Source organism: Ixodes scapularis, unplaced genomic scaffold (genome assembly GCF_016920785.2).
Source record: "Ixodes scapularis isolate PalLabHiFi unplaced genomic scaffold, ASM1692078v2 PGA_scaffold10__122_contigs__length_95168666, whole genome shotgun sequence".
Taxonomy (NCBI): domain Eukaryota; kingdom Metazoa; phylum Arthropoda; class Arachnida; order Ixodida; family Ixodidae; genus Ixodes; species Ixodes scapularis.
This window is the reverse complement of record NW_024609836.1, coordinates 10,129,338-10,146,183: the sequence shown is the minus strand read 5'-3', so window position 1 is coordinate 10,146,183 and position 16,846 is coordinate 10,129,338. Positions and strand designations below refer to the sequence as shown.

The 16,846-nt window shown below is 50.1% G+C and overlaps 1 protein-coding gene across 1 annotated transcript in view; it reads right to left on the bottom strand.

The window, feature by feature from the left end:
* Positions 1-16,846, bottom strand: part of LOC8032453 (nucleoporin NDC1) — a 73,207-nt gene that overhangs the window by 18,098 nt on the left and 38,263 nt on the right. Inside the window, exons 10-11 of the mRNA XM_040205425.3 lie at positions 15,273-15,354; positions 9,820-9,948 (exon numbers count right to left, since the gene is read on the bottom strand). Of these exons, the coding sequence (XP_040061359.1) occupies positions 9,820-9,948; positions 15,273-15,354 (211 nt within the window). The remainder of the gene's footprint in view (positions 1-9,819; positions 9,949-15,272; positions 15,355-16,846) is intronic.

Genomic DNA, 16,846 nt, shown 5'->3' with positions numbered 1-16,846 from the left:
CCTACTTCTTCCTCCTTAGCTTTAATCCTCAACTCAAATGCGAATTGTGAAATCACGTCGTCGTAACATTCTTCGGCGCCGGTGCGATGACTCCTAGCTTCCACCGTGCTTTTTATGCACACCATAGAACTTGTCATTCCCCAGTGGCAATAAGTTCTGTCAGGGTACTCGTTGGCCACGAACGCGAATCCAAATATTCGTCGACGGATTGATTGTTGACGAGCGCATACGTCCGAGTGACGCAGTTCTCGTGTCCAATGCGTGAGCTGGGCTCTGCTGACGTCGGTTTGGCGCCGGTGACGCGATTTTGGAACCGCGGATGTATCATAGTGAAAAGGCGGAGAGCTTTCGAAGGCAAGAGGGTACAAAATAGTCCGCTATATTTTCAAATGCTCCTACCGAAAAGCTGGCTTTTGACTTACTACCCTCTTTCTTTTGGCCAATTAAACGATATGCGATTAGTAAAGTCCTAATTTAAAATCATTCATCCCAGCCCAAAATTCGTTTCATGGCCCCTTTAAAGCGCTGTGGGCTGCTCAAACAAGCCGCTGCGCAACCCGGAGGTGCTTTTTCACAAGTTTCCAACGGATCGGAAATTGGAGAAGGTGTGGGCGAACGCTGTTCGACGAGTGGACTTTGGAAAGCCTTGGACGTCGACTCCCAGATCGAAGCTCGGCTCCGATCATTTTTCGCCGGAGAGTTACGAACGAAACCTTCGGGTGTTGGTTGCTTGTGGCTCAGCGAAGGGGTCGAGGCTTAAAAAGAATGCCGTGCCGTCGCACTTTGCCCATCGTACATGTACAGAAAAGGTAAACATGATAAAAGTATCCTGATCAATAAATAAAACAGTCATTGTCAAGTGCAGTGTTGAAGATTGAGCATTCATGCTCCATTGAATGTCTGTTGAATGGGGAATGGTGGGCATGTAGAGTACAACCACTAACTAGCTCCAAACACTGAAGTTTGTAATGAAAACGAAAACAATGTTGTGCCTTGCGTCACTGCTTGTTTACTACGCAATCTCGTGCGTAGTATTCAGGTCCGTAACGACTACTAGCAAAGAGCCGGCGCGTGAAGCTCATGCGATATAAACATTCGCCTCCCAATCGTTCCAACCCGTTACGCAGCAGTATTAATTAACATTGCGCTTGTGAATACCACAAGGGACTTTAAAGAAATCACGAAAGTTCGGATTTGTAAGTTACAACTCTCTAATTTGCCCGAGTTCGGCTGGAGGTAAATAAAATATTTAAAAATGAAAAAAAAAAACACTTGCCTTAGTCAAAAGTTACGAAGGAAAACTTAAAATCCCATGTATTCTAATAAAAAAAAAATTGTTGTGGGTGGGGGTGGGAATGCGGAAGGGAAAGAAAGTGTTCTCACCTTGCTAACGTTCTCCGTTTTCCTTTATCACCCACAAAAACTTTTGCTAGCTTTGAGAAGAAAATGACTGCCCAAAGAACTTTTTTTTTTTTTTAGTGCGGGAAGTGTTTTTTTATTTCTACAAAGATTCACTACCTGGACGAACTTATGTGGTGAATTAATGTCGTGGCTTACAAATTCGGCTTTTACGCGCCTGAGGAAAAAATAACGAAAAAACAGACGTGTACACCTTGACACACGTCTGTTCGGTTGTTGGAACGCGCCGGAGAGCCTCAAAGCTTTGTGTTTGGGACTGACCCGCTGCGCGAAAGCGCCAGCACTGTACGTCACTGGCAGCGCGGCGTAGAGCAACGCCGCTCCATTCACGGAGCCCCGATGACAATTTAGGCCTAACACCGAGTGCGGGAGACCACACGCACGCCGACAGCTGCCGAGTACGGCACCGAACGAGTTCACTCGTTTTCCAGTCGCTAGCTTTTGGGTATACAAGCGACGAATACGGCACGGCATAGCGCACGCGTGGCGGCGGCCGCCGAGTACGCCACCGAACGAGTTGACGGGTTTTCCAGTCGCTAGCTTTTGGGTATACGCACTAACTCTTGCTACATATGCTGGATAACTATTACATATACAGAATTAAAACAAAATCAGTTTACCTTATATCTTTAGACGACTAGCGCAACAGAGGTAGGTACCGCTTGGACTGCGTACTCGCTGAACGAGAACGATCTTGGCGTCACGTCCATGGGATTTATTTGGATTGGAGTCTGCGGCTCTTCCCTTTGTATCGGGTGATCAACAGTAACGGATACTGGATCTAGTCTGTCGTGCCTCCCGCGACTTGCGCTTCCGCTTGATGTTCCGCTGATCGGTTGCACTCCCTCCGCCGATGCGTCTCCCTCCACCAGACCTCCAGCCGCCTCTTCGTCACGTCTACCGCCGATCGAACGTTCTTTTGTTCTTCCTCTCCTTGTTCTGCACCGATTCGGAAACCGAGTGCTACAGGTAGCACCTTTGTACTTGGGACCGGTACAATGTGCCGGCACTGCAGCACTAGGTGCTCCATCGTCTCGTCGGTCTGCCCGCAGAGTGAGCACGTCCTCTCCTGTCCCTCCGTGAACCTGGCCCTCCACACCCGGGTCCGTAATGTGCCCATGCGGGCCTCTGCGAGGAGTCCACTGCCTGTCGAGTTGTCGTACAAGGGCTCTTTCCCTATGGCCTCCTTCTTCGCGTAGTACATCGCGAGGGACGGCTTCGCCGCCACTCCCGCTCTCCATCTCTCCGTCTCCACCGCTCGGATGCCCTTTCTGATTGCCGCTGGGCCCTCCCGGCTCTCGCCCGCCGACTCCAGACAGATCGGTTCGAAACCATAGCGGTCCCGCAGCCTTCGGAGGCGGTGCATCCATTTGGTGCCTCTTCCCTGGTATATCATGTAGCGCAGGGTGCGGTGGGCCCAATTCCCATCCGGGAGTCTGTGCACTCTCCTCTCGTACAGTGTCTTGGCGCTGGCTTCTCTGGCCTCGAAGGACGACCAGCCCAAGTCCCCCTGGACACCCTCGTTGGGCGCTGTTCTTGAAACTGCCAAGGCCATTCTTCCCGCATCCCTCTGTCTTCTCTCCAGGAAGACCCTTGTTTGCAATGAGAGGACGAGTACGCCATTTGCGTACGTGAGTCCCGGAACGATGGCCATCTTCCATAGACCCCTCACCACCTCGAACCTGTTGAACGTCCAGGTGCTCTTCTTCGCCAGGACTCCTTTCCCCCTTATCGCTCCCAATCTCTTCTCCCGTTCATGGAACTTCAGGTAGTCGGGCTCCGCAGTCAGGGTCACTCCCAAGTATTTGACTGTGTTTTGTCTTGTCAACCTCCCTCCCTGCAGGTGCCACCGTTGTTCCTCTGGTTCCCGATTCGGTCCATCTCGGTCTCCCCAGGCTAGGACCGCACTCTTCCTCTGGTTGAAACGGAGTCTAAAATGCGTGGCGAGCTCCCCGCATATGTCCAGAAGCACCTGGAGTTCCTCAGGCGAGCCGGCAAGGAGCACCACATCATCGGCGTAAATGAGGGCCGGTATTCTCTGCCACTTCCAGGCTCCCTCCACTCTGTATGATAGGTCGAAGCCCACACCCGACTGCTCCAGCGCTTTCTCCAACGGTGCCACATACAACATAAATAGCAAGGGGGATAGTGGACATCCTTGCCTCAGGCCCCTGGGTACTGGTAGACGCCTGGTCATGTGGCCCTCCCACTCAATCCGCACTGAGACCCCAGCATACAGTGCCTGCAGCAGATTCACATCTGCCTCGTTTATTCCTAGCCCTCGAAGTCGACTCCAGAGTATGTTCCGGTCCACCGTGTCGTATGCCTTGGAAATGTCCAGGAAAGCTGCGTAAAGTGGTCTGCCCTCCTGGACTGCCACTTCGATGCATTGTGTTACCACAAATAGGTTGTCTTCTATGCATCTTCCTGTTCGAAAACCGTTTTGCAGCTCTCCCAGCACTTCCGTTTCCTCGGCCCATTTCTGCAGTCTCGTTCTGATAATCTGAGTGCACATTCTGTAAAGCACTGATGTGATGCTAATCGGCCGGTAGTTACCAAGATCAGCCTTTTCGCCTTTTCCCTTGTACAAGAGCTTCATTCTTGTTTCTTTCCATGTCTCCGGTACTTGGGCATCCGCGAGGATCTCTGTGAGGTTTTCTGCCACCAAGGCTCGCATTCTAGGTCCCAGACCCTGAATAAGTGACATGGGGATTTCGTCTCTTCCCATTGCAGTCTTTGCGTCGACCCTCCGTGCCGCTCTTGATAGCTGCTGATTTCCAGTGTTGCCGGAACCTCGAGCGGCTAGTTTCGGTTTTGTTGGCCGCGCCCAAACAAAACCTTGAGACGTCGATATCTTTAAAACTACGCACAATAACGAGAAAAAAATTACACCTTGCAACTCAGGGGCGCTAACTGCACTAAAAAAAAGCCATAATCCCAAAATCGAAAGTATGGACCGTAGTTGCCCTTAAAGGAGACCTTGCCATACGGTGCTCACAAAGGGCTTTCCATTGTCACTGGATATTGTCGCAGGTGTGCCATGACGGCAGAACACCTGCACCATACACTCCACAATGTTGCTGCTTGTTGCCGCGCGCAGCGGGAAAAGTTCGATAAACTTGGTAAACTTGTCAATTACCACGAGCAGGTACTTGTGGCGTCGAGGCGTTGATGGCAGAGGTCCCACGATGTCTACACTGAGCTCCTCCATGGGCGAAGTGGCCCACTGACTGCTCATAAGCCCTTCGGGCCTCTGGCAGCGGGCCTTTGTCCGCTGGCATACCTGGCAGCACCAGACGTACTTGGATACATCGGCTCGCATGCCCAGCCACACGAAGCGTTCAGAAACACGTTTGAGGGTTTTGAAAAACCCTGCGTGAGCTCCAGTGGGGTGGTCGTGTGCCATCTTGAGCACTAACTGGCGAAGTTGGTCCGGGAGCCAGGGTACCTTCTTGTTACCTCTGTGCTGAACGAGCAACCCATTGGCCTCCAGCTCTGTCGTCTCAGCCAGGTCGTCCAGCAGGCGTTGGTCTGTACTGTCGTCTGGGAGCTTCGTTCCCTGCATCACCATTCTGAGCTTGGACAAAAGGGCGTCTTGATGCTGCTCGTGGACCAGGCTTCCCGGGTCACTCAGGGCTGTGGCATCGTCCATCATGGACACTGTCGCAGCTGGTTCAAAACTGATTTGGCACTCAGTCTCCGGGGCAGCAATGGGGAAAAGCGTCTCTGGCAGGCTGTGTCCAGGGGTGTCCATACACTGAAGCGGAGCTCTGCTGAGGGCGTCGGCTGGGACATTTGCAAGCCCCCTCCGGTGCTTGATCTAGCAGTTGAAGCCCTGAAGCCGAAGAACCCATCGCTTGACTCTTGGTGAGGCTTGGTCTGTACTAAACATCCAGGCCAGTGAGGAGTGATCGCAGTGGATCTCGAACTCTGTGAACTCCAGGTAGGGTCGGAATTTGTCCACAGCCCAAACCACCGCGAGACACTCCCACTCCTGAACGGTGTAGTTCTGCTCCGACTCAGTCAGCACTCTACTGATAAACGACATTGGCTGTAGCTGGTCTGGGCCCCTCTGCAGCAGCACTGCCGCAATGCCAACTCCACTGGCATCAGTCTCGACGACGAAGGGCTGATTCAGGTCGGGAAGACTCACAACCACGTCGTGGGCCAGGGACTCCTTGAGTGCGGCAAATGCTTGCTCCTGACGATGAGTCCAGTGCCATTTATGGTCCTTCCTCAAGAGGTCTGTGAGTGGTCGGGCAACAATGGAAAATTGAGGAATAAAGCTCCAGTAGTAGCCGGATAACCCCAGGAAGGCCTGCAGTTGCTTGAGTGTGCTGGGCCGAGGGTAGTCCAACACAGCAAGCACCTTCTCATCGTCGGGTCTGCATTCCCCTGGGGAGATCACGATGCCCAGGAACTTCAGAGACCGACGGCAGACTTGGACCTTGTCTGGATTGATGGTGAGTCCCGCTGACCTGATGCGCTGCAACACCTCCCGCACATGCGTGACGTGGCTCTCCAGAGTATCCGAATACACGAGGACGTCGTTCATAAATGCCATGGTGAATTGGTGATTTATGCCGTCCAGAACCTTGTCCATCAAGGTTTGGAAGGTGGCTGGGCCCCCTGCCACTCCAAATGGCATCCGTGTGAACTCGAAGGTTCCCAGGTGGCAGATGAAGGCGGTCTTGGGAATGTCCTCTTTGCACACAGGAATTTGAAAAAAAACCCTGAGACAGGTCGAAACTCGAAAACCACTCTGCTCGACCCAATTGTGCCAGCAGCCAGTCCGTCCTGGGTATGGGGTAGACTGGTACCCTGGTACATGCGTTGAGTGGCCGATAATCGATGGCAAGCCTGAAGCCACCTGACTTTTTTGCCACCAACACTGGTGCGCTTGTCCACTGGCTGTAGCTTCGGCGGACGAGTCCTTGTTCCAACAAGTCCTGCACACAGCCGTCAATGATCTTCTGCTTTTTGGCGTTGACAGGGCGCAGCTTGCAGCGCACGGGCGGACTCTTTCCCGTGTCTATCTGATGATGAGCGAGGGTGGTGCAGCCCGGAGCTGTGGTAAACATCGGCCGAAAGTCCACCAGCACATTCTCCATGCAAGTGTCCACTTCCGGTGCATGACTCTGAGGCCGATCACCTCTGGAGGTGGTCTGGTCAGAGGAGCTGGCGCAGGCAGGTTCTTCCTCCGTGAAGATGCCCTGGAGGCAGTAGGAATCCTCCCCGGCCAGAGGCTCCTCAGTTGGCCTCTTTTCACCCTTAGCAAACGGAACAATGCACTGGGGTTCTGTGCCAATCGTCCACCCCCCAAGTGCCACGTGCACTGAAATGCCGGTGATCGTCAAAAAATCTCTCCCCAGGACAATGTCTCGGCAAAGGTCGGGCACAAACAGGAAGCGCTGCCTCCTGGAACCGGCCGCCCATTGGATTTTGCACCTGAGCGATGTGGAGGACTGAGACCAGCCTGTTGCGAGGCGCAGCGTGCGGACTTCCCTCTTGTGACTGGCTCCTGTAGCTTGGGCAGCTGTCATCGCCGGGAGTCCCAGCAGACTAACGCTGGAGCCCGTGTCGAGCAGTGCCTGGAAGGTCGTCGAACCAATCCGCACGTCCAAGAGGGGTTCTTTCCCATCGGCAGTTGTCGCCACCTGCAACGCGCTGTCGTAGATGCCCGCCGGGGCAGCATCTACCAGTTCCCGTTTCCCGGGCACTGCGCTTGGAAGTGGCCCGGCTGCTGGCATCGGAAGCAGAGAAGAGACGCAGCGGGTGTTGACGCAGCCCGCCGACCGGTGGCGCAGTGACGAGCGGCGTGGCCGATTCCTCCGCAGCGCTGGCAGTGAGCCTGTCCTCCGTTAGGCTGCTGCCACTGGGTTGCCGGCAGCGCGAAGGAGGCTGGGGGCAGCATCAGTAAAGCTGGGCCGTAAAACTGGTCCCAGTGGTAGGATGGCTGGATCGCTGCCGGGTGAAGTGGCCAGGGGTATGTCGACTGCGTAACTGCGGCCGGGGAAGCAAACGTTGCAGCTGCCGTCATCGCCGGTTGCGGTCTGGGAAGGCCCGGAGCACCAGCTGCAGGCCTGAAGGCGAGGTCTCTGGCCACTTGGTTGGTTTGGGGAGGCGGCGGCACGTACTGCAGCCGTCGCCAAGCGCGCTGCATGAGGCCGTCGGCCGCCTTCGCCAGCTTTGCCAGGTTCGCGAACTGCGCCCCCTCTGCCAAGTCCTGCAGCTGCGGATGCATTTGCCGGAGGACCCGGTCCACTTTCTCCGAGTCCGGCACCTCTTCTCCGATTCGGTCGTAGTATGCCGCAATCGTGTAAATGAACTCCTTCAAGTTCTCTTCCGGGTGCTGTGTACGGAGTCGCAGCTCATCCTTGAGGCGACGCTTCGCGTCGATGGAGGCGAACTCCGCACGGAACGCGGACGTGAAGTTATCCCAGCTGGCGAAGTCGCCCACAAAGCGCCACCACAATTTCGCACTGCCCTCCAGTGCGGCTGGCACGACCTGGCTCAGTCGTTTGTCGGCGGCGACTCCCGTCACCAAACAAAAGTTCTCGAGCCGCTCCAGAAATTCCTCGGGCGACTGAAGATCGCTGAAGCCCGAGAACTTCGGCAGCTGGGCCGCGATCCTGGGCACAGGGCCACCGGAGGGATGGACTGTGGCCACAGTCGCACACGGGCACTTCGGCGCCGGTCAGCATCGGAGCCGCCATTACGGCTTGCCGCAATTGTGCTCCAGCGTGCTCACGTTGCAGCGCTGATCCGTCGGTCTGTCGAAGGAGCTGCTGAACTAGCCCCTCTGGCACTGTGAAGGAGTCCATGGTGCAATCCCGGACGAGCCCCCACTTGTCACGATTGGCTCGGCTGAGCGGACACTTTCACATACGTGCTACACTCCTTTATTCCTCCAGTGCCATCCTTCACTCCCCGCCGTCCCTCGCTCCTTCCCGCGACTCGCGGGAGCGGGGACAAGTGTTGTCCCTAGGAATCCACCCTAGGGAAGGAGTGTCCCCGCACGGTTCCGGTTGTCGCCGGCGCCACACACTCCTCACATTCCTTACAGTGTGAACAGACATCTTGCAAAATCGAAGTGATCCTAGCGGCACAGTGCCATGCGAAGCATCTTGCTTTGCGAAGCACCTCCTGCCCACAGGTTCGCTTTCGATTTGCCAATCTCACTTCACGACATCCCCGTTACGATCAAACACAGTGCTTGCATTTTGGAATATGCGACTTTCCTCAGATTTATATTAACATGTAGGAGTTGCCCACCAATATGAGTAAAATGCAGAGTTTGTGCACGTGATGACAGGACTACAAAGGCACGTATGGAAGAAGAACAATCTGGTCCAGTCATTCTGTTCAATCTCCTCAATGGGCTTCTTATACTGTCCATTTGACGGAAGGGTCACGCTTCACACTTGACCGCTAGCCAGGCCGCCAGAAGGGTATGGGACGCGGCCGGCTGTACTTTCACTCCTCGCTTAGCCTGGGCAGGTCCTCACGGCCGCTGGAGGTTCGTGTGTCAATGCTGGCTCTCACGAAGATGAACAGGTGCAATGTAAGCAGGCGCCGTCTTTATTTTTGTGCTATGGTGCTGAGATGTGCTACTTCAGAAGTGCCGAGATGTACCACTTCGGAACTGCTGAGACGTACTACTTCAGAAGTGCTGAGACGTACCACTTCGGAAGCAGGGCGATTGCAACAAAAACTGTGCCGCTCCTCTCCATGGCCAGAGGGGTACCATGACGCAAAGCGCGTAATGCTGCAAGCAGGGATGTTTGGAGCTGGACTATAGCAATGCTCTTACGTTTTACCTTCGCGATCAATGTATGTCATCGCCGATAACGCGAATTCAGATGCGTGTACATAACTTTGGGCATGCAGACCTTGATATTTTTGACAGTCATGCTAATTTTAAGAGGCAGATGAATGAGATACCTAATTTTTCTTAAACATTAAATTTTACTTTTGTCTGCTTCCCAGTTTCCTTTTATATGGTACATCCACTTATAGCAATAATGAGAAAACGCAAAAATTCAGTCGTCCTAACAAATTATTGTTGTATCTGAACTAGAAACAGAGCATTTCTAGTCCAGAAACTCTAGAAACTGATCATTATATGTGGTATCATCATAAGTGAATTGCACTTACAATGATTATATATGCATTTAATTCATTTCAGCACGTTGTGCCTCATTATAGACAACTGTTGAATAAAAACATGATGATGATGATGATGAACTTCTTTTTGCCGATCTGAGATTTTTCTTAGCACAGCTCACCGAGCTGTCCCAGTTCCTTTTTTCATGGGAACGATTCATACCCTGTCCAAACCAGAGACCCATAAACGAGCACTAGGACTCAAAAGTATAGCCACAGGCTTGAATGGCTTACGCTGTGTTGCGAAGGTGGGCGTGGCTTTCAGAGGGGGCGGTGCCTCTGTGTCGCTGAGCGCCTTCGAGAAGCTGCGCACCAATCCCAGGCACGTCTCGCAGAGGGCATTCCAATGCAGGGGGTGGCCACCTCAATGGGGTAAAAAAACATGCGATGCAAAATTATATTTTCTTCTGAAGTGCCGACAAACCTACAAAAACAATTGATTTTTCATCGTCTTCCCTTCTCTCACACTGTGGAGCACGTACGATAACGCTGCAAAAATTGGCTTCTCAATGTATCGCGCTGCGATTTACTACAGAGGTGCGTACGGCTGGTGGAGGTTTGGAATTATCGTATTTACACGCATAATGAACACACTTTTTTTCCCCGAAAAATTGACACATATTTGAAGGGGGGGGGAGGGGCACGTTCATTATGCGGGATAAAATTGTTGCATGTACATACTTTGTGCAAATGTCATATTAGGCGCCAATATGACACAGCAAGGTACTGTAGCACGTCTCCACTAATGGAGGTGCACCCACTGCTGGTCAAGGGCACGCCACAGTAACCGTGCTTTATGAATTTTAAACCTTTTTAGGGCACTTTCGGCGTGCATTTTGCCAAAGGAAAAGCGCCCTACGAAGCTCACTCAGAACAGAGAGCAGCGCGACCGTTCTTAGGCCTAACCACTTTCACAATTTCTTAATAGGTGGGAACAGCGCAGGAAAAACCGACGAAGGACGAGTAGAAGAAGTGCACAGACACAGCGCTGACTAACAACTGAATGTTTATTTTCAAGCGAACCAGAAAGTAAACACTGGGTGTGGAGAGGAAAAAACACAGAAGCCAAAAAAAGGAAAGAACCCGATAAAACAAGACACTACCACGCAATATCACTATCACACACGTCTGCCACAGTTCTTGATAAAAAACACTTTGTCAGCCCCCAAGTTAACCGACGGAGCACTGACGCATTCTTTCTCCCCCCTTGATAAAATATAAAAGGCCTCATCAATCTCCCGGGCAGTCTTGTTTTTGTTGCGCGCCAAGATCGTCACCTCATTGAACAGGGGAACGCAGCCGCACCTACTACAATGTACCGCAAGGTGGCCAGAGGGTGAGGAACGGAGAGCAAGGGAATGCTCCCTCGCCCTCACGTTCACACACCTCCCTGTCTGTCCAATGTAAACCCGACCACATGTGAAGGGGATCTGGTATACGACCCCTACTGCGCATGAGACAAACGGATCGCGGTGTTTAACATCACAGTGGTTATCCCTGGTCAACCCTCGGTTAACGGCGGAGCATAGTCGAGATAACTTCCGGGGCGCCGAAAACACCACAGGCACCTTATACTTGTTGGCCACGCGCTTGACTTGATGTGAGAGGGCGTGAATGTAGGGCACCACCACTGGTCTGGTTGTCGGTTTTTGCCTCGCCTTAGGACTGGTTCTACCTCCGAACACCTTAATAAGGGACTCAGCCACTCCCACAATCATCGCCACCGGGTGTCCCGCAGTTTACACTGCCGGAAAGCGGACCACAGACGACGGCATGTTTGTTGACATCAATGCATGTGATATGCAAAGAATTTTTGGGGCTGGGAAATTCCTCGACCCAGGCTTCAGCAAATGTGCATGCCGCTCGGTTTCACATTTGATCACTTCCACAACTACAGACTTGCAGCCATTAAGAGAAGCTTGGCTTGGCTTGACTTGGCCTGACCGCTTGGCGGCAAAAGAAAATTGGATTGGCGGGCTCGGTGGTTAGCAGAGTTGGATGCGATTCAAGACTTGGGGAACCGAAAATCGGAGGTGCGTTCATTATGAGAGGGAAAAAAAAAAGTCAAAATATTAGTACCCGTTGTGGGGGGTGCGTTCATAATGCGAGCAAACATGGTAACACATTAACAGCCACATCAACACTAGTAACCCCAATTATAAGTCACAATAATATTTATCTTCTTTGCAAAGTTACTGAAGTTACAACTTTGGTCTGAGAGGTTGTACTGGCAAGATTGAAAATGTGACGTCAGGTGCTGTAATACGAGGCATTACAAGCCAGTACAGCTTGTTTTAAACGGGTTACAAGAAGTTTGACGGTGTGAAACAAATGCCAGTCAAGGTCATGCCAGCAAAACAAAAAGATATGTGCAAAATGCTGAGCTTTTTAGGCTGTCTGCTCGACTCATAAGTTGTACAACGTGCGACGTCGCATGCTAAAGAGCACAGGAATTTTTGGTGGTGGCTATTGCGTAACTTCCATTTGCCGTTTTCTCAATAGTAAGACCCGGATATCCCGAACATGTTTCTAGTTTGGGTAACTTAAAGAGCCACTGAAAAGTAAAAAAATGCTCCTTCAAACACTCTGGTTTGGACATGCGTGTCAAAAAAAATTGCAGAGCTCTTCCACTTCACATGAAGATGGAGGACCAGTGAAGCTGTTATTTTTACGACATCTAGGACGATGCCTAGAGAATGATGTCTAGGACGACCTCAAGGACTTCTAGGACATCCTCGAGGACAACGCCTAGAGGATGACCTCGAGGACGACTCCTAGAAAACGACGTCTAGGACGACCTCAAGGACGACTTCTAGGACGGCCTAAGGACGACGCCTAGGATGACCTCTCGGACAACTTCAAGGAAAACTTCTAGGACGACCTCTCGGCTACGACCTTGAGGACGTCTAGGACGACCTCAAGAACGACTTCTAGGAGGATTTCGACAACGATGCCTAGGATGACTTCTAGGACGACCTTGAGGACGATGCCTAGGGATGATAACAAGGGATCAGGACCTCACTATCTAATAATGCCAAGGAAGCCTGACCCACGCTGGTTGCCCCCTTTTTATTTTTATTTATTCATACTTGCCACGATCAATGGGGAATCTTCTGTCAACATCCGCCGACAAATTTTTTTTCCCAGATCCTAGTGCATAACAGCTTATGCAAAAAATTTTGCATTTTATGCAAAAAAAATTTTATAGTAATATTGATAGCACGAGATGCGATTTAGTCAGTAGTCACCTCCTTTCCACTTGTTTTCTCTTTTGGCATTTTGGGCGTGTAGAGGAGAGGTGGATTAGCTTGGCCATCATGATGAGGTGTAGAGATCGCATGACCATCTTGTTGAGGTGGAAAGAGTGTATGACCACTCCGTGACGTCATGAAGTTTGAGCGCAAAATTGAAAATAAATCTTGCGCTGTCAATGTTGCTCTACAAAAAGAGAATTTTTCACATAAAATTTATTTCTTGGCATGCGTGCCTTAAAGGCCGACGTACAACCTCGGTTTTCTGCAAGGAAGATAATCCTCTTAGTGCTCCCCCTCTCCTAAGCTGCAAGGGGATTTAAGTTGGGGCAAGGTAAAGAGTGGAGAGGATATAGGAAAGGAGGAGGAGGGCTAAAGTGGAAAGCGCAATGTGTACGTCGGCCTTTAACCAGACTGCTTAAAAAGTTTTTGTTTTTCTTCAATACGAACCAGCGCACACGTAGACAGTTATTCGAAATCCAAACACACAAAAAATACACTCACTCAGCGCTGAACTATCAACTGAATTGTACTTCAAACTTCCTCTTCTTCGACCCCAAGGAATAGGTTGCCAAGGAAGAAAAGGGGAAAGACAAGGCAAAGGGGGGAAGGCGAAAGAAAAAGAAAAGGAAAACGTTTGAGTGATGCAAAAAGTCCAAGAGTTACAAAAATTAGTTGTTAAATAATATCAGAGGTAAACAAAAACCAGTGGTTATACTTCACAACTTCACAAAACTTCACAGCCTCTGCAAAAAAAGTAAACACCTCCTCAATCAGCACCGTCAGCTGCGCAAAGATACACAGATCCAACTTTGTCCCATGTGTTGAAGGGGTAGTCTGTTCGTTTCCCCTTCCCTGTGGAAAAGAGTACAATGGACAGACGGGGCGGTGTTTAAACGACCGCCTGCGAGAGCACAACAACAACATTGCCAATGCCAACTCCGGTCACCTAGGTATTCACTGTAGGGATTGTGGCTGTTTTGCGCGACTGGACAACTGTGCTGTGTTAGGCAGGAGTAAAAACCAGCTCACCCGAGAAATTATAGAAGCGGAGAACATTGCAAGACGAGAAGCTCAGTGCGTTAGCACTCCGTCCTTCGCTTTATCGGAGAAAGAACAGCAATATTTAGACAGAATGTGTTTAAGACAGTAAGCCAGCATAACCACTGGTTTTTGTTTACATCGGATATTATTTAACAACTAATTTTTGTAACTCTTGGACTTTTTGCATCACTCAAACATTTTCCTTTTTTTTTTTTTTTTTTCGCCTTCCCCCCTTTGCCTTGTCTTTCCCCTTTTCTTCCTTGGCAACCTATTCCTTGGGGTTGAAGAAGAGGAAGTTTGAAATACAAATCAGCTGATAGTTCAGCGCTGTGTGAGTGTATTTTTTGTGTGTTTGGATTTTGAATAACTGTCTACTTGTGCGCTGGTTTGTAATGATGTCTTACCAACTCGCCCAATCTGCAGTATTTTGTTTTTCTTTTCAGTGTGTTTTAAAGAAACTGATGCAGCTCCCTTTTAAGAACAGTGGGACAGGCTTCTCCCAAAAAGCTTTCCCCTCTTTCTACTTTGGCCAGGCAGTGTTTCTTTGGCGGAGCAAACGCTGGAGAGGAGTGAAGAAAACAAAACCGCCAACCACGACGAGCAGAGAACTTTGTACAAGGGGCTTGTCCCGCTTTTCTTAACCCGCGACAGGCCGTAGAAAAGATCTGGACAAATGGATATTTTTAGTCTGAGGCACATTCTGCCAGTCTCCGCCAGCCAAGCATGTGCCAGGAACATTCGATAGCAATGCATGCAAACACAACCATCGTAGCTGAAGGATCGGCTGGACAGAGGAAAATCGGGACTCCCTCCTGCCTGGCTCACGACCCTGTCCCCTGGTGGGTCTGGTGTCGGGGCGACGCCGACGAGGTTCGACCAGAGAAAAATGAAAATGACCAGAGAGAAATGGTCGAGTCGCTCGCCGGGGGAAGGAAGTGGGGGGTGTGCGTTTATATTCTTTTTTTGCCCAATCCTCCAAAGGTCATCCTGGTGATATCCCACACCACCTGGTGATAATTACAAAACTGCAGAGGGGAGGAAAAATAACTCAAAAGGGGGAAGAAAAAAATTTTGTTTTCGTTTTAGTTGTTAGGTTAGGTGGCGCGAGCCACTGCCCGTTATGAAGGGTGCAGCCGTTAACATTCATCCGTCCATCCAATTTGCACCCGCCAACATGGCATCTTTTCAAAATGTAGGTCAATGTTTTCTTACCAAAAAATAGTCCACAATTCAACTTTCGTGCACGACACAGGAGAAGCCAAAGAGGTCGGCGAATGGCGAGGCGAGAAGTGGAAACCAGAAATGCACCAAGCAAGATGCGTGACGTGTTGCGTAACAGGCTTAGGTTCATAACGTGAAAGCCCTTTGTGTGTTTCCCAAATAAAAACTCACCGGGCGTACTGATTGCAAACACCTGGGCCCTTCTCTTGGGAGAGTACTCGGCAAGATGTCGCAAGTCCAGGAAGGCCAGACACTGCAAAAACAAAAACAAAACACGTACGCTAAGAAAAGAAAATGAGGAAATCACCTAGTTTTGACTTTCTTTACATGATCATATTCTTAATCCTGTTAAAAAAGAAAAATAAAACTCCTTTTTGACCCTTTCTATTTTTTTTTCATGCATCAATCAGCAGTTCTTTACGCATTAATCATTACACCTAGCCTATAATGATTTCTTCATACATAGAACATCGTTAGAGTGGAACCACCTGCTTGTGTCATTATTGTTATTACCCACATTAGATTTGTTTAAAAGTGCTGTTGATCATTATTTTTGCCTAAGTGTCCCGTGACTGTGCTTTACTAATATTTTTGTCTACTTTTATATGTTTAGTTACCATCTATTTTCTTTAATTCCCGTGGACCCTGAGGGTACGGGAATAAATAAATAAATAACTGCAAATTCAGTGATTCACCAATCTTGGCTTCCAACGTTCTTGACGATAGTCTGGACAAATTTCAACATTTTGTAGAGTAAAACCTTTGTCATAAAGCCGGTCCTTACAGGAAAACAATCCACTACATCAGTGTATTTCAAACACCTAGACCAGTATTATTCCTAGCGTCACACTTAGCTCTGACATACTAGGGATGTCCTGTGAGTGTTCATAGGACACTTGAGCTGCTTGAGAAGGCTTCACAGCGGGCACTGAGCACGGCCAAGTGCTTAGTGCCGGCTAGTAACCGCAGGCACTAAGCTAACGACACACACTTCGTGTTCACATTTTGATATCCACTACTTCGAGGATGTTATACAATGTTGGGCAGAATCGTAGTTTATCCTCATGTTGCTATAAAGATAGCTTAATCCTAGCTCCGAGCGAAAAACATGCTTTCCACATCGGGCTCATCAAAACCTTTCTAGAAAAAAATCAGTCATCTGCATTTAGCCATTATTGCAAACTCTTTTTGTTCATGTTCCACTCGCCAGAAAGCATGGCGAAAAAGCCCAAGCATGCAGCTTATCTCGCCAGACCGCCGTCTCCTTCCGCACAATGAAGTCCGTCAGCAATGCTCACTGTCGCCATGGTAACGAAGCATCTTTTGGATATACATACAGTAATCCCTCATTATGACGAAATCGCTTTTTACGAATAATCACATTTTTCCAAGTTTGATCGCAACGCATGCATTTCGAACCGGATTATCCGAAGTGTATTGACAGCCGGATATGCTTATTACAAAGGACGATCCTTCAAATTATCGCATTTTTCGAAGTTTGAAGCGGTCCCGATCGCAATGCATGCATTTTGAATCGGATTATTCGAAGTGTATTGACGGTCGGACATGCTTATTATGAAAGACGATCCGGTGAAAGCACAGCATGTAAACCAGCACAACACTTCGAAGAGGTGCGCAAAAAGCCATTAGCTGCGAAAGGTATATAGTCTTTTGCCGCTATAAATGCGCGAGGAGCGCAGAGCATATGCCTCGGACGCGAAGTGACAGTTGCACCCACCAAGCCT